This window comes from Lygodium microphyllum, chromosome 14, assembly GCF_053477565.2.
Source record: "Lygodium microphyllum isolate KBCC chromosome 14, Lygodium_microphyllum_v1.1.10, whole genome shotgun sequence".
NCBI lineage: Eukaryota > Viridiplantae > Streptophyta > Polypodiopsida > Schizaeales > Lygodiaceae > Lygodium > Lygodium microphyllum.
In genome coordinates, this window is record NC_141148.1 from 21,645,483 (window position 1) to 21,668,289 (window position 22,807).

At 39.7% G+C, this 22,807-nt stretch overlaps 2 protein-coding genes across 2 annotated transcripts; both read left to right on the top strand.

Annotated features, from left to right (window-relative positions):
• The first annotated feature begins 514 nt into the window (after positions 1 to 514).
• Positions 515 to 1,586, top strand: LOC148025407 (photosystem I reaction center subunit VI-2, chloroplastic-like). Its single transcript, XM_087692527.1, has 3 exons — positions 515 to 826; positions 974 to 1,100; positions 1,266 to 1,586. Exons 1-3 carry the CDS (start codon positions 708 to 710, stop codon positions 1,443 to 1,445), a joined length of 426 nt encoding a protein of 141 aa, XP_087548653.1. The 5' UTR covers positions 515 to 707; the 3' UTR covers positions 1,446 to 1,586.
• Positions 1,587 to 7,807: 6,221 nt separating this feature from the next.
• On the top strand, positions 7,808 to 8,281 carry LOC148025408 (uncharacterized). The gene has a single exon (XM_087692249.1). It carries the CDS (start codon positions 7,808 to 7,810, stop codon positions 8,279 to 8,281), a length of 474 nt encoding a protein of 157 aa, XP_087548375.1.
• Positions 8,282 to 22,807: the final 14,526 nt, after the last annotated feature.

Below are 22,807 nucleotides of genomic sequence, written 5' to 3' on the forward strand. Positions count from 1 at the left end.
TAATACAATTTAAACATTTGTAAAAATAAAATCACCAAAAAATCTAAAATATAAATATTAGAGAATCTAAAATATGTATAAATCATTAAGAAATAAATTATATTCATCGCTAATTTTTGGTAAAGCATTTTTCACATAGATTTTGAATTGTTGTAAAGCACTCGATAGTATATAATTCTCCTCCATGCTTTTCCTCATCTAAAAGGAAAAGCTTGAGGCTGGAAACTTGTAATTGCCAAGTTACAAAGATTAGTCAAAGCTTGATACTCTTTGATGAAAGGCTCTAAAATTTTAAAACATTTTCTCGACTTTGCATTTTTTAAAAATGGATGGCGCTTGCATGGGCCCTAAAGTGGAGCATTAGCATGTATTATGATGTGTAGGCATGGCATCCTTTTTGAGTAGCCAAGCAATGCTCGCCTCAAAAAATAGCTAAGCCTATACTCTTTTGTATTTAACGTCTTGGCTTATGTGGCGCTATCCAGAACGGATAAACATTGGCGGCGTCCCATTGGCTGAGAGGGGGGAGTGAGCCTTTTTCTCGAGCAACTCAGGGAGGAAGTTGCGTGCGAGCGAGGAGGTAGCAGGTTTCAGACTGTGCCTGCAGTATAGCAGTAACTCCAAGAGGAAGGAGGGAAGCAGACGAAGAAGAAAAGAAGCAGTAACTAGCTGTTGCAGAAGAAGAAGACGCACCAGCAGCAGAAGACATGGCTCCCCTCTCCTTGGCTCCTGCTGCGAGCGCAATGGCCGTGTCATCGAGCAGCATTCTGGGTCAGAAGCTGCCCATCTCTTCTCAAGCTTCTTTCTCTGCTCGTGGCCCCGCGAGGTCAGCCCTTCCCTCCCCCGCCCCCCGTCCCTCTCTCTCCTGTTTATCAGAGAATTCTCGTGACTGGTACCTGTCTCGTTTCTTTTGCGTGCTCCTCTGTATGATTCCCTGTCTGGTTATTTGTCTGTGTGTGTACACATATAACAGAGTGGGTGCCATCACTGCTAAGTATGGCGAGAAGAGCATCTACTTTGATCTGGAGGACATTAGCAACACCACCGGTGCTTGGGATCTCTACGGGTCAGATGCCCCATCGCCCTACAACGGCCTCCAGGTATGCTTGTGTGGCTGCATTGAGAGAGAGTGTGTGTATTTTGCATGTTCTCTGAGAACTTCTCTTAGGTAGATCATCCGGGCCAGCATCTTACTCCATATCTCTGCAGTTCTGTGTGTCACTCATGTCTGTGCCTCCTCATGTGTGCAAATGTTTTTGCTGCAGAGTAAGTTCTTTGAGACCTTCGGAGGGGCGTTCTCCAAGAGAGGCCTGCTGCTCAAGTTTCTGGTGTTGGGCGGCGGAGGCACCCTCGCTTATCTCAGCTCCTCTGCCTCTGGAGACGTTCTCCCCATCAAGAAGGGGCCCCTAGAGGCCCCCAAGAAGGGCCCCCGCGGCAAGATATAAAGCATACCTTGTAAATTTCTTCTCCTGACTCAATCTAGTGTCAGAATAGAGGCTGTATCGCTAATTCTGTATTGCTGATGCGCTTCCCCGTCATGTCATCATCTTAATGTGCCATTCTTTCCGGTGGGTTCTTCACTTCTTCCTTGCTTGCAATTCGATCTCGCCCTCTGTACCCGGAATTTTAATATCGATCATGCACATGCCGAATCGTCGAGACAAATTTCATGGTGTTTGCTAGGTTACTGAGGCTCCATATCTCCGACGTCTTAACGTAAATGCAAATGAATGTTTTCAAGAAGATTGACGTGTAGCGGGGTGTCAACATGCACTATCACACGTACGATATGTACTGAGACGTATGGAGCCTGAGCGATCTGCATGTGAATGTGAGGTACGAAGCGACAGTGAACCAAATTCAATTTCAATCACGCATTCGGATCCTCCTGAATCATCAATGGAAGGAAACGAGGGCTGAGTTACGATGAAGATATCCAGGAAATTTGAGTGTAGTCCAGTAGCTTCGCCATAGCTCCATTTCCAAGTCCTGTAATTAGAAACACGTACCTTGATATCGCCCCGCCTCATACTCTGCCAGCTAAAGCCAGTACAACGGTTTAACACATACATGTGACCAGATTTCTCGTGTTTCCGGGCCTCAATAATAAGACTGCATTTAAACCATAATTGTGAAAACTCTAAGTAAATTCCAGTCCGTTAGAGGACATAATAACCATGTGCATAAACCATGTAGTTGCCCTCATAATAACTATGAACTGCATTATAATCAGAGCAACACTTGAACCATGTAGTTGCCCTCATATTAACTATCGATTGCATTACAATCAGAGCAACATTTGCGAAGTATCACATTGCTTCTTAGTACCTTGATCTCTTCTGACTAATTCATTGTGACTTTGTAGAGGGAAAGCCAAAAATGATCAGACATCGAGAATGTATATATCTTTTGCCTATCAGCCCATGATAACTTTTTTGAACTTTAATTATCTTTCAAAGCAAACATTTTGATCCTTTCGAGTTGCTTCAACTCTCTTCTCATGATCCAACCATTTCCTTTTATCTCTTCCACTCCTATTCTATAACAATGGCCCAAGAACTCTTGACTTGCCCAAATTGAAACCATAGCTCATTCTAAATGATAAACAAGCCACAACTCTCTTACTCACTATCCTCCTACCTACTTTCAATGCTTCTATTGATTTAATATCATTAGTGCTTTTTGATGGAAATAACACCTTTGTAAAAGCACATTGATATGGGTGTTGTGCAATATTCTACTTTGCAAGTAACTTGTGGTTAGTAGTGTGGATGCTTTTTCCTGGGCAATCCATATGGGTATTGTGCATTATTCTACTTTGCAAGTAACTTGTGGTTAGTGCGAGGATTCTTTTTTGTGCGCAATCCATCTACTAGAAGAAATCTTGGTCAATTATCAAATTGATGGTGGTGTTAAATTTTGGGATTTAGTACTCCCACAAAAATGATAATATCATCCGTATCCTCTATCCAATTCTGTAGATAATTTATTTTGCTACGATTAGATGTTCCACTTACAAATATGAGGTTGTCGGTCTAATTAGTATTAATGTTAGAGAGTTAATGTTACACTTCTAACAAAGATGAGAAATGCTAAAACATGGTTTTGTCCTTTCTAATTTATACATTTTTTAATAACAGTTTCAGATATCATGAAAAGCCAAACTACTCATCCAAATGATCATGGCCACCATTACAACCATAAGAGAGAGTATTCAAATTGTAGTCTTCACATTGAATTGATAACTAGTATTTTCAATGTTGCTTCTTTGGGGTCTTCATTTATTTTACACTCACTAATAGATCTCCACAATAGAAAGTCTTGCCTAGTCAATACAGTTGCTTTATCAATTGACATGGCACATGTTGATCACTAGCCTTTCAGTTGGGCTTCCTCAATGGGAAACTTAAGGGGTCATACATATAATATTATGTTCCCTTCCTCCCAATGAGGGAAAAAGCAAACACAAGCAAATAGTAGTAACTATTGTGCTATTTGTGCCTTTGCATATGATTTGCAAACTTAGAGCAAGGAATGATGATCTGCAAAGTATGTAAGTGATGTAGTAATGAACAAATGTGAAACTTAATTATGGTGTATGGTATTCCCAAGCCTTTGAACTCTATGGTTGAATAATTGACTTCCAAGCCGGTATTCATGTTGCAACCTTAGGCTAATCACTATGCACAAGAAGCTTGATTGGCTAGTCTAGGGCTTGCAAGTTTAGAATAGGTAATAGGTATTATTTTAGGTGTGTGCTAGGCTTCCTACCATTTTTTTATCCACAGAAAATACCCTAAATAATCCTCACAAGGTAATTGCAATGATTGTACAATCCAAAATAAACCACCCATACTGACTTACGTGTCCAAGGAAGCATTTATATCCCTTTGGGTGTGTTAGCAATTATGTATGTCATGCACTATCATCGTGTTTGTGATCCTCAATCTAAGTAAGACAGGGGCATCATGAGTTCTGATATATTTGTCATGTGCATTGACATAGGAGATAGCTCATTCTAAAGTTTGCATTTTTTCTTTTAATTAGTTTAAGAGTGATTGTTAGTTAATTTTGAGTCATTTTGTTACCTCAACCACGTAGTGAGTGTTCTAGACTGCCTTATTGGCAAGCAATTTATCAAGTCATTTTTTACCTCGCCACATTGCGAGTGTTTCAGACTGCTATATTGGCAAGCAATACTTAGGCAAGCTAGCATTTTTGGCATGACTAGCACTTGCCAGCCCCATTAAATAATACCTTGATTTTTCTCCCCAATGTTGGTTGGCCAACTTTTGGGGGTTTGTGCTACATATGGCCCCTCACACTAGTTGCTACATCATCTTCTTTTCTCCTTTGATAGGTGCCTCATTGGTTGCCACAATCTTCTTCATCTTTGATGGGATGGACATCACACTAGATATTCTCCATCTTTGACACGATCACTATAATCATCTCTATCATCATCAATGTTACTGTCATCATTTTAGCCTAATTTGATCCCCTCACTGATACACTAGGATAAATAAAGGGATTGATCAATCCTCTCTTTTATATTCAACATTCTTTTCAATCAATGCAATTTTCACACACACAGCCATAAAGGCGCGCGCACGCGCACGCGCATGCACACACACATATTTCTCTATTCGTGGTTCTCTTCTATTACATACTCTCACATGAAATCATCGTAGAAGTGAGTACATGGAATCACCCCTTCGAGAGAAGATCCGTGTTGAGTTGAAAACACAAACTCTCAGCCATCTGATGATATAGGCGGATTGTTTATATTCCTTATGTAGTAGAGATGTAGCTACTTTTTACCATTTGAGATCCTTTATAATAGATCTCAGATTTTGGTGGGTAACTGTAGGTGTCGATGATGTCTTATCACTAGTTCAATGGCTTTGCTGACTATGACAAGGAGATCTCTCATCAGTCCTCTAAAGGGCAGTGCAATCATCATGAAGATCAGAGATCCCAACCCCACTCTAAATGGGAACCCTTTCTTGATCACAAAAATCCGAGCAGCCATCTCCTCTCCCTTCTCTCCATGTCTCCCACATGCCCCTCCTTCTAGCTCATGTGGCCCTATGAGACAGACTCAATTCTCGAGCTCAATCTTCTCTCTTTATGAGCTTATATCATTTTGTCCTAGAGCATGTACACAGGTAGTGGCAGGTAGAAGAAGTGTGGACAAAGCTTGCTTCTTTGTACCATTAGAAGACATATGCCCACTGGATTACTCTTGAGTAGAAATTATGGATACTCATTATTGTTGACTCTCCATCCATAAAAGATCACATCAACATATTGGAGGACATGAGGGATGAGCTTTCTCCCCAGGATCATCTCTTCAGGGAATATGGCCACGATTCTTTTGACTCAGCTTCCCTCTTTAAAATACGATGTCTTCTACATTAGGCTTCTTACATCAGGGACTTGTGAGACTCTTCTATGGGAGGAGTTTGCCTCGCTTGTCTTGGAGCATGACAAGCGTCTACTAGAGGTAGCAATGGATTCAACTCCAGGTAATCTTTCGTTGCATGTTAGGAGGGGGGAAGAAGAAGAAAGTGAAAACAAAGGCCAAGCCCAAGAAGGGGAATTTGGGCCTTCCTCTACCTCTACACTAGCCATTACTCATGAGGCCATGTGCCTTCATATCCATCTGTTGGACATTAGGAGAAATATGGACTCTCTTTTATGTCCCTTAAGGGGTTTCTCTCACCTCTCTCTCTCTCTAAAGAGATTCCAAAATAATATTATAATAAAAGATCAATCAAGAAAATCTCATATTTGTATTTTCAACAGATTTCACCTATTATTTTATTCCCAAATTGTAGGATAATGTCACTTTTTCTCAAAAATCCTCATAACTAAAAAAATAGAATTCTATTTTCTCTAAAATAGAGCCAATCCTTAATATAAAACTCTTTAATACCCTCATGACTTTTCAACATGAAAATATATTAGAATCATTCTCATTCTCGCTTCTTAAAAGGGCGAAAGTTAAAAAATGATAATAATGACATACACATCATATTTTAAGATTATTTTTTACCTAGAGACACCTTTTTGACTTCGGGAGTTTCCTTGGAAAATTTTTATCTTTTTTGGACAAGTATATGCTTATTTTGTTAGACATAATAACCTTTGGCCAGATAAGTAGCCCAAGACGGCCAATAATTAGTGTGTTCTGGACAAGGGAAAGTGCCCAAGGTCCGAAGCTCGAGGGATACCCTCAGATTTCTTGCTAAATTGGGTAGGACTTGTCTATTTGGGAACACCGATCGGGTGCACCATGAAAATAGGCCCTAGAGGCTCGATTAGAAGGTGGAAAGAGTGTATATTTGGTTGGGAGATGAGTAAGACACACAAGAAATTTTCTTCTCTCTCACATTTGTATCAGAGCTCACAGGTTTCCAAAAAAAAAAAAAAAGATTTTGGGGTTTTTTGTTACGGCCACACAGGTGAGATCGTGCTGCAGTCACGAGAGCACACAAGAGTGGGCAACGTGAAGGCATCTCTGCAACACACCACAGAAGACAACGCAACGTGAAAATCCTTTTTCTCTACAGGTGGTGGCACCTACCACAAGGCCCAACGACAGCCCAACAAGCCAATCAAGTGAGCCAATAGCGACCGATAGCACCACCAAGGCCAAGGCATACTCCATCACACAAGAGAGCTCTCTCTCTTTTACTTGAGAGAATGACCATCTCCCTTTCACCTTTTATCCTTGGTAAATTCCTTGTGGCACTCTGCATGTGGGATGGAATCCCCTACCAAACTTGTGAGCCCTCCATCCCCTTGTAAATTTTTTTATAAAAAAAGGTGTTTTCTCCTCTTTTTGAGCACATTTTCTGAGATCTATAACTTCTTGGTACGACATCCAAATTGCTAACCGATTTCACAAGCTTCGAGAATGATTTGAAGACAAGCTTCTAAAGTATTGTTATTGCCAATTGAGCTTGGGAGCACTTTGAAATTTCTCGCCAAAATGACTTCTTAAGGCGGGCAAAAATTGGGATTTTTTTTGGACCCCAACGGACTTCGATTCAAGTGATGTTAGTTCCTGTGGTTTTCCTGCATCAATGAGTATCAAAGTTTAGCATATTTGACCTCTATTTTTGACTAATGAGGACTGGCAAGGAAATTTCAAATCACTTTTGTGGTGCTAGATACGCATTATCTCTACCTTTTGGGGCTTAAAATTCACTACTTTGAGTGTGTCTATGTATGCTTGAGAGTGTGGATTCTGTGCATTTGAATGTTTATGCATGGTTTCAAAGAGGATTTGGTGACTTATTCAGCTTTGCACTTTTGTTCGGAATGAACAAAGAGGCTTGATTTTGACATGTATGCTTCTTGTGGATAGTACTTGTGCGGAAACATAACTGTTTTTTGAAAGTACATTGTATTTACGTTTTGCCTTGCTTTTGTTGGTTTGAATTATCAATACAAAAAAGAAAACATCAAGTAATCAATCATGTCAAGCACTGAAGATATGCCTTTGAACATCGTTGGTGTAGAGGAAGAACCTCTTATGCATGATGACGAGTTGCCCTCTTCATCTAATGATGTGCATAATTGTCTTTCTAGTTTGGAAGGCACTATGCAAGTTTTGCTTGAACAAATGCTAATTTTAACTCAAAATGCTTTGGATAAAGGCAAGAGACCTTTAGATGAGAGTTTACCTAATGCATGTATCCCTGACACACAAGTTGTACATGACTCCTCCATAGTTGTTCCTCCGTTGCCAGAAGCTAAGTGGTAGCTTAAAGACCTTAAACCGCCTAAGTTCAGTGGCATGGTGGCACAAAGGGCTGCAGATGCGGTGGAACAATGGCTCTCTAAATGGGAGCAATGTTTTAAGTTATGCCATATTCTTGAGGATGCTTTAAAGATACAGCAAGCTACATATAATCTCATGGATGCCGCTCACAGTTGGTGGTGGAAAATTGAGCAAGATCATGCAAAGCCATCTACTTGGATTGCATTTAAGGCATTGTTTTATAATAAATTTGTCCCTCTAGATGAGCGGACAAGGGCTCTAGATGTGTGGTTCTTCATAGCTCAGAAGAGCTACTCTGTCCAGGAATATGCAGACAAGTATAGAGAGATTCTGTTAAAGGTCCCTGAACATATTCCTGACTTTCTGCAAGTGCATAAATTTGTCATGGGCTTAAAAGAAACCTTAAGGCCACTTGTCAGGAAGGAGAGATGTAAAACCTTGAATGAGGCAGTGGAGCTTGCATTGGTCCTTGAAGATGGGAGGGCCTAGAGTGTTCCTTGGACTAGAGGTGCATGCCCCTTCTTTACTCCTGCAATTGCATCTAGTGCTCCTCATGCGAAGGACACTAGAGAGGTGCATATGATCAAGACGGTGTGAGGTACCAAGAGGAAGATATTTGCTATGGCTGAGAGAGCCTATAATAAATCCATGCTCACTCCACAGCAAATGGAGAAAGCAATGAGAGAGGAACTCTGTTACGGATGCCTGGGGTAGCATAAATTTAAGGCTTGTCCCAAGAAGGAAAGAGTCAGTGCTCAAATGGTGCTTAATCCAATGGAGGATGTGGATAAGGTGAGAGATGACCTAGATGAGTCACCTCCACATGACTCTAGTTATCATGAATGGATCCTAGCCATCACAGTAACAAAGAAAGTACCAACTATGCTAGATGCAGTGTTATCACCTAAGGCACAAAAGGGGTACCAGTTTGCTGACACTAAGCTCATTGTAATGAAAGGCATAGTGGCAAGATGCCCTGTGCGTATTTTATTTGATATGGGCTCTTCACATAATGTTATCAGCTCTAATCTCGTCAAGAAGCTGAAGCTCAAGACTACCCCTTCATAATATGGTTATTCAGTAGAGCCAGCTGACGGGATGGGTACAGAGACATGGGATCAGCAAGTTGTTGACCTCCATGTACAGATCCAGTCCTATGAGGACAAATTGGATTTTGAAATTACATAGCTTGCAAGATTCGACCTAGTGTTGAGCAAGCAGTGGCACGCAAAGAAGAGACCTATCATTGACTTCTCTTCTCATATTTATCAATTTGAGCACGAGGGTTGATGATTGTTGATTCACAGAGAACCAAATCTCCAAGAAGCGAAGATTCTCTTTATGACCAAGGTGCTCAAGATTGACTGTAAGTCTCTTTACTTTTGTTATATTTTAAATATTTCTAAATGTGTGTCAAAGGATGACACGGATAAAGGTGGAAGTTCCACAAGTATCCCTTTGGCCTTATCAAGTAAAACAAGAGTCCAATTTTCTGATGTATTTAAATCTGAACTATCTCTTGGTTTACCTCCTCATAGTAACGTGGAGCATAGGATTGAGCTTGTCCTAGGAACTAATCCAGTTGCTAGACCCCCGTTCAGGATGAGTCTACAAGAGGAGAATGAAGTCCGTAAGGTGGTGGATGAGTACTTAAGCAAAGGATTGATTAGACCTAGCTTTTCACCCTTTGCAGCCCCTGTTTTACTTGTAAAAAAGAAAGATGGTGCTTTTCGAATGTGTCTAGACTACATGGCTTTAAATAAAATAATTGTTAAGCATAGATATACTATGCCTCGTATTGATGATCTCTTGGATGCTCTAGGTGGTGCTTCTATCTTTAGTAAGATTGATTTAAAAAGTGGTTATCACCAAATTAGAGTAAGAGATGAAGATATTTTTAAAACTGCTTTTAGAACAAGATTTGGTCAATATGAGTATTTGATTATGCCTTTCGTTTTAACAAATGCTCATGCTACTTTTATGATGTTAATGAATGATTTACTAAGACCATACATGGGCAAGTTCGTTGTAGATTTTATTGACGATGTGCTTGTGTATAGTAAGAGTATCCATGAACATGAGTCACATTTGCTGATAGTCTTTGAAACTTCATGAGAAGCAAAACTCCATGCTAACTCAGATAAGACGATTCTATGTTTAGTAGAGATAGCGTATTTAAGTCATATTGTATCTATCGATGGGATCAAGATGGACCTCAAGAAGGTTGTTGTGATACTTAGCTAGCCAACACCCCAAAATGAAATAGCTCTTCGTTCCTTTTTGGGATTGTCAGGAGGAGATTCATATACGTATACTCGTATATACCTGCTACTATGATAGATTTGTTGCAAGATATGGTGCCCTATCTGCGGACATTAGTGCAATAAGAAAGTTTTGAGGCTATGAAACAAGCAGTTTCTACTACCCCTATTCTCAAGATAGTTGATCCTAAGAAACCATTTGTTTTAGAAACAGATGCAAGTAGCATTGCGTAAGGTGTAGCCATTAGCCAAGAAGGCAGGCATGTAGCTTTTGAAAGCAAGAAGATTTCCCCAAGCCAATAGAATTGGCCAGTTCATGAACAAGAGCTTTATGCTATTGTTCATTGCCTTAAAGTTTGGCGGCACTATTTATATGGTGTAGATTTTAAAGTTTATACAGATCACCATACCCTTAAGTATTTTTGTAGTCAACTAGATCTTCAAGGGTGCCAAGCTCGATGGGCTAAAATGATGCAAGAATTTCCTATGGAAATTCTATACAAGAAGGGTAAGGATAATGTTGTTGCTGATGCATTATCTCGTATAATGTATCAAATGAGCTTTACAATTTTAGAAAGCTCATTGCTTCAAGATATAAAGGAAGCACAGTTAGAGGACTCTTATATGGCAAAAATTTATCAGGCCATAGAATGAGACTCTTTGATTAGGGATGGGCCAGATACTTTTGTTTCATTACCTACTGTTATTTCTGATAAGGCAAGTTCATTTAAGAACCATTCAATTGAGAAGGGGTTTCTTAAACGAAAAGGCAAGATCTGTGTTCCTAGTGCATGAGAACTATGAAATAAAGTTTTGTTTGATAACCATGATGTGCCTTGTGCAGGACATCTTGGTATTGATAAGACCATATAACTTGTTAGAATGACATTTTGGTGGCCAAAGTTGGCCAAGGATGTTTGCCAATATGTCCAACAATGCTTTCAATGTCAAGTTAATAAAGTAGAAAGGGTGAAGCCACCAAGTCTGCTAATGCCATTACAAATCCCAGAATCTAATTGGAAAAGTATTTCCATGGATTTCATTGTTGGATTACCTAAAACCCAGACAAAAAGACACTATCCTAGTGATAGTGGACACTTGCGAAAGTGTGGAAGCTCCACAAGTCGTAGATTTGTTTATTGATCATGTGTTTAGGTTGCATGGTCTACCTACGTCCATTGTGTCTGATAGAGATGTCAGGTTTACTTGTCATTTTTGGCGTCATGTCTTTGGTTGTTTAAATGTGTCTTTAAACATGTCAAGTGGTGATTACCCAAAAACAGATGGTCAAATAGAAAGAGTCAACTAGCTACTATAAGACATGCTGAGAGCATATATATATGATAAACAAACAGATTGGGATACGCATTTGTCTTTGTTAGAATTTGCGTATAACAACAGATCTCATAAGGCGATAGGTTTGTCTCCTTTTGAAATAAATTATGGAATGAATCCAAGTCTTCCTAGTACAGTAGGTCAAATGAGAAATGCCCAGCTACGATAGAATTTCTTACTGACATACAGGCTAATATTAAAATTGATCAAGCCAAGTTACAGCAAGTTGTTGATAGGGCTAAGCATTTTGTAGATAAGAAAAGGTCAAGTAGGATCTTTGAATTAGGAGAAAAAGTTTTTCTCTGAGACCAACCAAGTCATCTAGTTTATCGACTGGCAAATGTCCAAAGTTATCTCCAAGATATTGTGGACTGTGGAAAATTATTCAAAAGCTAAGTGATGTAGCTTACTGATTGGAACTTCCTCTTGGATGCCGTGTTCATCCAGTGTTTCATGTTAGCAAATTAAGAAAATTTATCTCATTTGATGATAATATAATATAACACTTATGAATCTAGCATTGGATCCCAACATCAATGAAAACCATCCTTTATACTTCAGTGTATAATCAGAGAATGAAATATAGTGGCTTGAAGCATTTGAAGTACCAAAGGAGGACCATGAAGTACTTAAAGTTTTTTAAAACCTCACTAATATACCCAGTGTTATTCAACATCAAAATAATGGAGCAATTTTACACATTGAGGGGTTTGGGGACTATCAAGTTGAATGGCATCTTGCAGGTGATTTAAAAACATTGAAGTGTATGTTTGGTTTATCAAATGCAACAAATGCAAAATTTTCGTGCATAATACTGCATGCAAACTAGGAAGAAAGGGAAAGATGGAAAGAAAGAATGGCTTGCCAAGGCCAAAAAACAAGGTGCTTCAACATGTGATCAAAAAGTCATGAGAAATGGAATGCTAGTTCTAGTGGATCCAAACTGGCACCCTATTTTGGAAATACCACTAAAAGGGTTCACTTTTGCACATTGCATTGTTTGGTTAGAATAATTGAGAAGCTAGTATATGAATATATATGCTTTTCATACAAGATGCAACCCATGTTAGAAGCTAATGCTACATGCAAGAAGGTGGAACAAGTCCTCTCTGAAGTTGGATTGCACTGGGTCCAAGTAGAAATAAAAAAGGATGAGAAAAAATCGGGCAAGAGTGGAAATATCCCTTGTAAACCGTGCTTTGGCAGACCCAAGGCTAGGAAGTTTATATCTCCACCTCGAGATGAGGAAGGCAATATACTTGTAAAACAACCAAAGAAGTATGAAGCATGAAAAAAGTTGTGCCTTGCTATTCCAGATTGGAACAATGGGGAACGAACGAGGATTGCAAAGGCACAAGTGTGGATACACTTGGATAGATTAGCAGCTCTCTTACAAAAGTTGAGGTTTAGAGATGGTGATGCCAATACATTTAAAGAGACAATTACTAAATTTCATAAGTCCATGGTGGAGGCATGGACTACAAACATCATAACACACTACATGGTTAGTATTGTCACCATTACAAAAAAAATCATCATTTCGAATTAGTTTGTGTTTCTAATCTCGAACAATCACAATTTGACTTTATGCAACTAATGATTGAGCCAAAAAGATAAGAAAGTTCATTATATACTTGGATGAGTGATTCAAATGACTTGCTATCACATTAGCAAGTTAGAATTACCATCCTTAAACTCAATGTGTTGATTCTTTTTCTCCAACATCTTGTGAAAGCTAGCAAGGCATAGCTTTCTCTCGAGGGGATCACCTTATAGAACATGTGAAAGCTATCATAAAATATAAGGTTTTGTCTTCAATTGGGCTATGTTTGAGTGTGTACGAGAAATGAGCTTTCTGAGTGAGCATTTGAGTGAGCTTTTTTGGGCAACCTCCATTTCTTGTTCCACATAGTCCACTTATTCCTCTTCTTAGGCATATATCAACCACCACTACTGCCCCCCATTGCCACCACCATCTCCACCACCACCACCACCACCACCTCTACCATCATCTCCACCACCACCACCACTACCACCTCTACCGCTTCCACCACCAGTATCCCCATGCATGTTTATCCCCCCATGTTAATCACCTCAAGTACATCTCTCCCTCTCTCTCTCTCTATGTCCTCCATCTCTTGCCAATTATTTTCTCTCTATCTTTTCTCCTCCCCATATCTCTCTCTCTCTCTCTCTCTCTCTCTCTCTCTCTCTCTCTCTCTCTCTCTCTCTCTCTCTCTCAATTAGCAACTTCTTACTTTCTCCCTCTCTTCCACTCACCCTCTCTCTCTCTCTCTCTCTCTCTCTCTCTCTCTCTCTCTCTCTCTCTCTCTCAATTAGCAACTTCTTACTTTCTCCCTCTCTTCCACTCACCCTCTCTCTCTCTCTCTCTCGCTTGCTCTCTCTTTCTCTCTCCTTGTGTCGCTCACAAAGACATACACACACACTCTCTCTCCATCTTCCTCTCTCCTTTCCTCCTCTCTCTCTCTCTCTCTCTCTCTCTCTCTCTCTCTCTCTCTCTCTCTCTCTCTCTCTCTCTCTCTCTCTCTCTCTCTCTCTCTCTCTCTCTCTCTCTCTCTCAAATAGCAACTCTACTCTTTCTCCCCCTCTTACACACACACACACACACACTCTCTCTCTCTCTCTCTCTCTCTCTCCTTGTGTCGCTCATAAAGACACACACACGCACACACACACACACTCTCTCCTTGTGTCGCTCATAAAGACATACACACACACACTCTCTCTCTTCCACTCTCCTTTTCTCCTCCTCCTCCTCCTCCTCCTCCTCCTCCTCCTCTCTCTCTCTCTCTCTCTCTCTCTCTCTCTCTCTCTCTCTCTCTCTCTCTCTCTCTCTCTCTCTCTCTCTCTCTCTCTCTCTCTCTCTCTCTCAATTAGCAACTTCTCACTCTCTCCCCCTCTTAATTTTGCAAGGGTCATCCATTTGTTTTTCACAACTCTCTTAAGTTTGCAAGGGTCATCCATTTGTTTTTCACAACTCTCTTAAGTTTGCAAGGGTCAAGGTTTTGCATTAGGTCCATTGTCTTAGACACTTTTAGTTGTTAATATTCAGATAAAAAGAATATCACATTGTTATTCCCACATGCATATATACATTCACACAGTTTGCTATTACACCCTGATATATCACTTCCATTGTGCATACATAAGTGAAACTACATCACGCATGTTTTTGCTACTTTCAATTGAGCATTATTGTGTGGACTTACTACAAGAGGATATGATATCAAACAGTTCGTTACACTTAGTATAATAACGTGTGATATCTATTGTTTTTCACATTGTTTGAATAGTTAATATCAGGAAACAATATTATCTCATCATTACTCAACCCAGTGTGCACATATACATTCATATGTGTACATGTATCTACACTCCACCCTTCCCTAGATATTTCACATGTGCTTTATTTACACATCTTATAATATTACAATTGAGTGAATGCCTATACACAATCCCCTTCACTTTCATATTCCTCTCTATTTTTCCTCTTTCCTCTCATCCTCATTTCATTGCGCTTGTAAATCAACACAATCAAATAATTCTAAAAGTACATATTCATCATGCACATCAAATATCAATCGAGTTCCATTGCTGGAGGGTGGAATTGGCAAGCCCTAACAAAGTCTAGGATTGAACCATGGAAGCACACTAGCTTGGTCAAGTAGTAGGAAAGCATGTGCTCTAGGAGGTTTGTGTCCATGGGGTTTCTCTCAAATGGGGACGGGCATATAAATGCCTTGGGTAGGTTCCTCTACATATTCTCCATGTTATCATCCAAAAATAGTATCATTGTTAACAGCCAAACATTTCAGGAAAAGGGGCTTTGTGTAACTCCTTCCAAAATAAGTGGTTGTGGGAGTTTCTCTGCACTTGCCTTTTCCATATTGAAATACAAATGTCAGTGCTTGCTTTGACAACTTCACACATTCACTTCTAACCAATTGGAGTAGCTCACTTAAGTTTTCCTCCTTCATGGAGCTCCAAATGGCAATGCCAAACAATGTGGATATTTCCTTCAAAAACCTTGCGAGCCTTGGCCACAAAATCACCCAATGCCTACCTACTTCTAGGGGCTTCACTGGTAATGATTCCTTCTGCTTTGGCTGCCTATATAGAAGCACCCCATTCACATTGAACACAATTAATTTTTGGGTTGTGGGAGGTAGATGTACATGTGCATGTGAAAAGGTGAGCACCCATGTATTTGTATGACAAAAAAGAGAAGTGTATATCAATGAAGTATTATACAAGTTTATATAAAATGTTATCTTTTCTCTTAGATATCTTCCATGTTTGGCAAAGTGATACATACATGCAATTTGCCTATTGGAATTTAATGCTACTACCGATGCAAGGTCACCACATCTTGCTTTGCAATCTAAAATAGTATCCCCTTCTTTTGTGTATGTTTGTGAGAATGAGCTCTAAAAATCCATGCCACGCTGCATGCCACCTAAGTATGTGGTATTCATATAAGGGATTAGGAATCTACTAAATGTCTACAAAACATCTATGCAGTAGTTTAACAACGTTGGATCTCATACTGATCTCTCAGGTAGTAGGGATCCTAATGTATCTCACAGCCACTCATTTGTAGTAATGTCACCTTTTGTGGACTCTAGAAGGATAATTCCATTGTAAGCAACATTTGAATGCATGTACGCTAGAATATATATCACATGTACCTGCATTTAAAGCATGAAATACTAATTTTAGCAAATGCACTCACTAAATGGAGTCAACAAATGTGATATGCAAATAGTATCTAGAATGACCATATCATGACTTTAAAACTCTCACCTCTCTACCTCCAATGACACAGATAGGTGTCTCATAATGAACAATCTATGCCATGCATAAGGCCCAATACTTATGCCCCGACTCCATCCATCGGCGTCCATCCTCCACCACCTGCTTGGCAAGGTCTACCATGGATTTTTTTGTGGCAAGGGAAAGTAATATCCATGTGTCCTTGAGCACACGATCAGCCAGATGTATGGCATTGATAGACTCTGCCTTAGCATGGGATTTCCATGATGGAATTCCATCCCCTAATCCATGCACGACACTATTTTCAGGGAGACAAACCGCCATGATATCGCATGATGTGTTTGTGGTTTCTTCATCAACCTTAACCATCTTATGTTTGTTAACCTTCTCCAATGCCTCTACCAATCGGGAGAATACCTCACTTGGCTGATCATTTCGTAATGCATTTCTTGTCTCAAATGGGTCACACAAAACAATACAATGACTCCACCTTCGCCATTGTAACGGCATGGGAGATAGTGACTTGCAAGGGGTCTTCCATACGGCTTTCAATGTGTAAACCTCTGCACATTGACTCCTCGATTAGTAACATAGTTTTCTTATTGAATATTACTATAGATAATATTCTTGATACACCTTTGTTTACTTGTACATGTGGCTAGCACATCTTGCACCATTGTAGCTTCATGAGAGACAACATCTTGCATGGGGGACTTCCATGTGACTTTCAATATGGCCCTCTGCACGATAACCTCACAATTAACAATATATTATTCCTTCAAAATGTTACTGTAGATAGTACTCTTGAGGCACATTAGTTTAGAGTGTTTGTGGCTAGCACATCCTCCACCATTATAGATTCATAATAAAAAATTGTATCCCCCATGCAAAAAGACAGACCATTCTTATTGACATTGTATTATGGAAAAAAAAACCATGAGTCACACTTGTTTACATGTATTAGCTGCCATGTCCCCTAGCATGGCTAGCCCATGTTCTTGCATTCTTTCATTCCCTACACAGGGAGATAGATCACTATTAACATCGTATATGATAGAATGTTTTTAAGCTCTGACGTTATTTGCAATGTGCCCGCCCGAGGTTTCCTTGGCGGTACATTCTTAGTAGCCCATCAAGAGATATCTTAGGAAGTGCCATCCAGGATTTTTGTGAAAACCCTCAGAGTTGCTAACTAGGATCAAGAGATATCCTAGGAAGTGCCATCCAGGATTTTTGTGAAAACCCTCAGAGTCTACCCCACAGTGGAAGTTTAAGCCGTTCCCACGAGGACCAACCTGGGTCTTTCTAGTCAATTCAATTACTAACTATTAATTACTATTAGCAGCTCGAGATTCTATTTCCTATAGGAATTGCTGACTAAAACAGACTTAGGTTGTGTTGGGTTTAAAGTGAATGGGAGAAGTATGACACTTTAAGTCCCTTCTGATCGAGGTTCTAAAGTGATGTGAATTAGACTTTCTGGTTTCTAATGGACCATCATGTGCACTTTTTATTCCTTCTTAGGAAAGCTCTCGGTTTATCGAGATCACCTAGCCATAGGTCTGGGTCCATCCTCCCACTTCCCTCAAGAGAATAGCTTTAGTTACCTAATTACCTAACACATTAGGTTCAACATATAAAAATAGCTTCTTTGAATTATCTCTTGATACAAATTTGTTACACGCCTTTAATTCACAATACAAAAACAAAGTAAAGCAATTCCTTATTAATAGTTCCTTTCAGAAAAATGACTTTTACAATGTTTTCTGTTTGAAGTATTGTTCTCTCCAAGTTCCGTTTCCCAACTAGTATTGGAACTTCCAAGACATAGTCTGGAAACTAAAGGGTAGTTGGCAGTTCGTAAGAGCCTAAGGATTTTATGACCAAAGCCCCTTGGTATCCTTACCCCCTCCTACCACGATTAGAGTTCTATGCCCCTTGGAGTAGGTTTTATTCACACTGGCCTTGGGGAGGTCTAGCACCATTAAGGACACTACCTCAGTCGGTGTTCTATGCTCACCAAAACACTGCCTCAGTTAGTGATCTGTACGCAATCATCCATCTATTAGCCTGATGATCTTAGAAAAGATCAGTACCTAGCTTGCAATCGCAAACATCTTATTTTGAATGCATTATACATAATCTTTTGACAAGTTAATTTCCAAGATAAATATTTTATTTCAAAAAATTAATAACATCAAGACAAATTAGCATAAGTGGCAAAATTAGCGTAAGTGGCAATACCTTCCAATAGTCTTCCTGGATTCCCCCTTCCTTGGGGACTAGTTTGGACTAAATCTAAATAAGAATTTCATACTTGAGAGTGACTCCCTTGGAGTTTCGTGGGTCCTTGCCCGTGATAAAAGAAATCTTGGTTTAGTTTATTATAAAAAGTATTTTCTTGACAATTTCGTTACACAAGGTCCTTTATATATATGAAAATTTTATGTTCATGACTATCCATCAAAGGTTTCGTTAGATCAATACAAATCCAAAATATTAAATATTTTAGGGACACACTACCTTCCTTGTACTCGTTTAGGTTCATCTTGTACAGACCTAAGTTACCCCTTGAAATTTACCATTAAGAATTCTTTAAAGAGATTATATACATGAATCGAATAAAAATCTTGCATGTTCATGGGATAAAGGCCTACTAGTTGTTTTTATTTTTTTTAAAATTAGTACTTGAGGATCCATGACGGGTGCTAGTTGGTGATATTCGTAGCTTTGTTTGTAATCCTTATACTCACTATTCCATTTGTAGTAATTGTGTCCGCAGCATTATTGGCAGTTCCTACTTCTCCGACCTTCGTAACTTTCTTCTTCAGGGCCATGGCCTTTAATCGTGAGATCGCAAAAAGGGGATTTTGGCGAAGGATCCTAGAGATAATTAGATTGACAGAATCTTGATTGACCATGGGGGAAGGCGATCACCAAGAATTTAGAAAAATTGAGAAGAGTCTTGATTCCATAGAGAAATAGGATAGAAGGGATGGAGGATTTGAATTCAAGAGCTTGCAGAGTATCCTCCTTGTCTTTGTGACAAGAAATTCCTGTGCTCGCACTTCTCTTGCCCCACTCCCTCTTACTCTATACTCCTGAGAGAATGGCTTTTTGATTCAGTATCAAAGATGCCAAATTGGGGAAGATAGTGCACCTTTTTTTCCATAAAAAAAGGGGGAGGGTGGCTTGTTCATCGTCATCTCCCTCTTAATCTTCTTCTTTTTTAATAAAGCATTAAGCTTTAAAGCTTAAAGCTTTTGTGATTTACCTTACTTGCCAAGTTTTAAACATGTTTAGTCAACTTTGACTTATGGCTCACAACTCTCGTTCACGTGGTAACTCTCGTAACGGATGGCTACAGTCCTTGTTAATTCGGGAAAATGTCGGGTTACAATCCTTGGGTCATTTTGCTCGAGATCTTCTCTATTTAATGATTTAGAGTTCTTGAAGTCCATTTTTGCGAGAAGTCGGGAAGATTTTAAATTAAAGTCACAATATCACATTCTCTCCCCCTTAGAGGAATCGAGATGTCCTCATCTCGAATGAAACTAGGGATATTGGTTACATAGTGATTCATGGTCAATCCAAGTGGCATCCTCTTCAGGGTAGTCTTTCCACTGGATGATATACTCTCTAAGGGTTTTGCTTCTTAGAGTCTTCTCCCGCATGTCAAGTATCTTTTCTATGGTTGAAGTTCGAGGACTCCTTGACTAGGTAGACTAGGCATTACAATTTGTTGGTCGTTAAGTACATGGTCTAAGTTAGTAACATATGCTTTCAATAGACTGACATGAAATACATTATGTAATTTCAAGTTATTAGGGATTTGCAACTCGTAGGTATTTGGTCCTAGACACTTTAGCACCTTATATGGCCCATAATACCCGAGACTTAGCTTCTTGAATTCCCCCAAAGATAAGGAACTTTTCTTTGGGCGAACTCGTAGGAAAACCATGTCACCTTCTTTGAAGATGTGTTCTTGCCTTCATTGATTGGCATATGCCTTCTGTCGATCATTGGTGGCTTGAATATCTTGCCTTATAGCCTTTACTTTGTTGATCCATTTTTTCTAGCATTTTCCTAGATGCTTCTACCCATAGGGTAGAATCGGAATATTTTAATGGGGTAAGACAATCTTGCCCATATAGTGCCTAAAAAGGAGTCATTTGAATACTTTGATGGTATGATGCATTGTAGGCAAATTCAACTAAGGGTAGGTATTGGATCCATTGTTTAGGTTCCCTATTACAATAAGCTCTTAGTATGTCTTCAATGACTTGGTTGACCCGCTCAGTTTGACCATTGGTTTGGGGATGGTAAGTAGTACTGAAGCAGAGATGGGTTCCTAGAGCTTCGAACAAACTCTTCCAAAAGTTTGAGGTGAAGAGAGAATCGCGGTCGTTGATGATTCTTTGGGGTAATCCATGTAACCTAAAAATTTTCTTAATGAAAAGCATAGCGATATCGGAAGCCTTGTAATTGGTTTTTATACAAATAAGGTGTGCAACTTTTAACATATCAATGACTACCATTATGGAGTTATATTCTCCTTGTATCGGGGGCAATCCAACTATGAATTCCATGCTAATATACTCCCATTTCATTTGAGGGATGTCAAGTGGTTGGAGCTTTCCTGACAACTTGACACACTCGGCCTTAATTCGTTGGTAGTTCAAGCATTCAGTGACATACTTGAGTACATCTCCCTTGAGTCTTTCCCAATAGAAGCTTCCTCTAATTGTATTAAGAGTCTTACCATAACCAAGATGACTTGAAAATGGAGAATCGTGAGCTTCCCAAAGTATTTTCCTTTTGAGTTTCTGACTTGTAGAAATACATAGTCTTGTCTTGTAATAGGCAAGCTCCTCGTTTATGGAAAAATCTTGAAACTTAGTATTGAGTTTTGGATTTGAATCCTCGACGAAAATTTCTCTTAACAAGTTCTGATAGCTTGGATCCTTCACATTGCCTTTTCTTTAGCCATTTCTATGAGAGGGTTACTAGGCATTGAAATCATTGTAGCAAGAGTTCTAGCACTAGAGGGTTCCTCTAGGATTAGAGCATTAAGGAATGATTTACAGCTTAGGGTATCTGCAATCACATTCTCATTGCCTAGTCTATGCTTGATTTCAAAGTCAAATTCTTACAAGGTCTCAATCCATCAGCGTTGTCTCATATTGAGATCCGGCTGAGTAAAAATCCATTTTAAGATTTTATGATCAGTTGACTAGAGAAAACCCATTACAAGGTAGGTAATGTCTCCATAGTTTAAAGGCATGAATTACAGCAAGTAATTCTAAATCATGTGTGGCATGGTTTCTTTTGTGGATCTTTATTTTTCTTGAAGCATAGGCTACTAGATGTCCTTCTTGCATAAGCACACAATCCAAAACAAGAGACCTTGCATCAGTTATAACTTCAAATTCTTTGCTTAGGCCAGGTAGCCTTAAGATAAGGGCAGTTACCAAACTCTACTTAAGCTTCTCAAAGCTAGTTTGTACGACAGACATCCATGTAATGGAGACCTTCTTTTTGAGAGGGTTAGTGGTGAGAGGTGAAAAGATTGAGACAGTCTTTAATGAAGACTCTGTACCAACCCATTAGCCCTAGAAAGATTCACACTTCCTTGACCGTTGTTAGGGGTGGCTAGTCTTGTACATCTTGGACCTTGGCAGGATCGACTTAAATGCCATCTGCTGATGCCGAAGGGGTTTTAGCCAAAAGGTCGTATCCACCGAGGATCAGAGGATAGAAGGAAGTAGAGAATAGAAGATGGAAGAGAAGAAAAAGAATACCTTGTTCCATCTCTCTCTCTCTCTCTCTCTCTCTAACATGCATTTAATGCCCCACTATCTCAAAGTGGTCATATAAGGCCACACAACCCCTATGATATAGTGTCCCTCCCCTTTCCCCAAGTTGTGGAGTATTTACTTGATCTCATAGGTACGCACACCTCTTTCCCTCACTCTCACTCTCACTCTCACTCACACACACACACACACACACACTCTCTCTCTCTCTCTCTCTCTCTCTCTCTATCCATCATCCCCCTCTCTCTCCCTGGCTCCCTCTTTCTACCCCCTCTCTCTTTGGCACCCACATCCACTCACACACACAAACTCTCTCTATCTCCCTCTTTTGGTCCCTCCCTCCTACACAAATCTATATATCCTCACTCCCTCCCTCTCTCTCTCAAATCTGGCACCCACATCCATACACACACATACTCTCTCTCTCTCATGCACACACTTTATATATTTGGCATCCACACACATACACATACACATGCTCTCTCTCTCTCTCTCTCTCTCTCTCTCTCTCTCTCTCTCTCTCTCTCTCTCTCTCTCTCTCTCTCTCTCTCTCTCTCTCTCTCTCTCAAGCACATGCTTTTTTATACACCCCCACACACTATCGTTCAATGTCACCCATATTTGACATGTGTATTCGTATATGTGTAGATAGCTTTGAAAATGGATCCAACGTCAAGTGCTACACCAAACACCAAGGTCCGCATATATATATCCCCCCTCTCTACCAAACCTATTATGCACTACACAAGTAGTCGGTTTGTGATGTTGAAGAAGAAAGACATTTGCAATGGCAATGGCTACCATGTTCT

What these genes read in the sequence shown, in the direction of transcription:
- LOC148025407 (XM_087692527.1), top strand. Translation starts at nt 708, where the DNA reads ATGGCTCCCCTCTCCTTGGCTCCTGCTGCGAGCGCAATGGCCGTGTCA. An exon ending in TCTGCTCGTGGCCCCGCGAG is followed by an intron (nt 827 to 973) that starts GTCAGCCCTTCC and finishes CACATATAACAG; the next exon opens with AGTGGGTGCCATCACTGCTA. An exon ending in CGCCCTACAACGGCCTCCAG is followed by an intron (nt 1,101 to 1,265) that starts GTATGCTTGTGT and finishes TTTTTGCTGCAG; the next exon opens with AGTAAGTTCTTTGAGACCTT.
- LOC148025408 (XM_087692249.1), top strand. Translation starts at nt 7,808, where the DNA reads ATGGTGGCACAAAGGGCTGCAGATGCGGTGGAACAATGGCTCTCTAAA.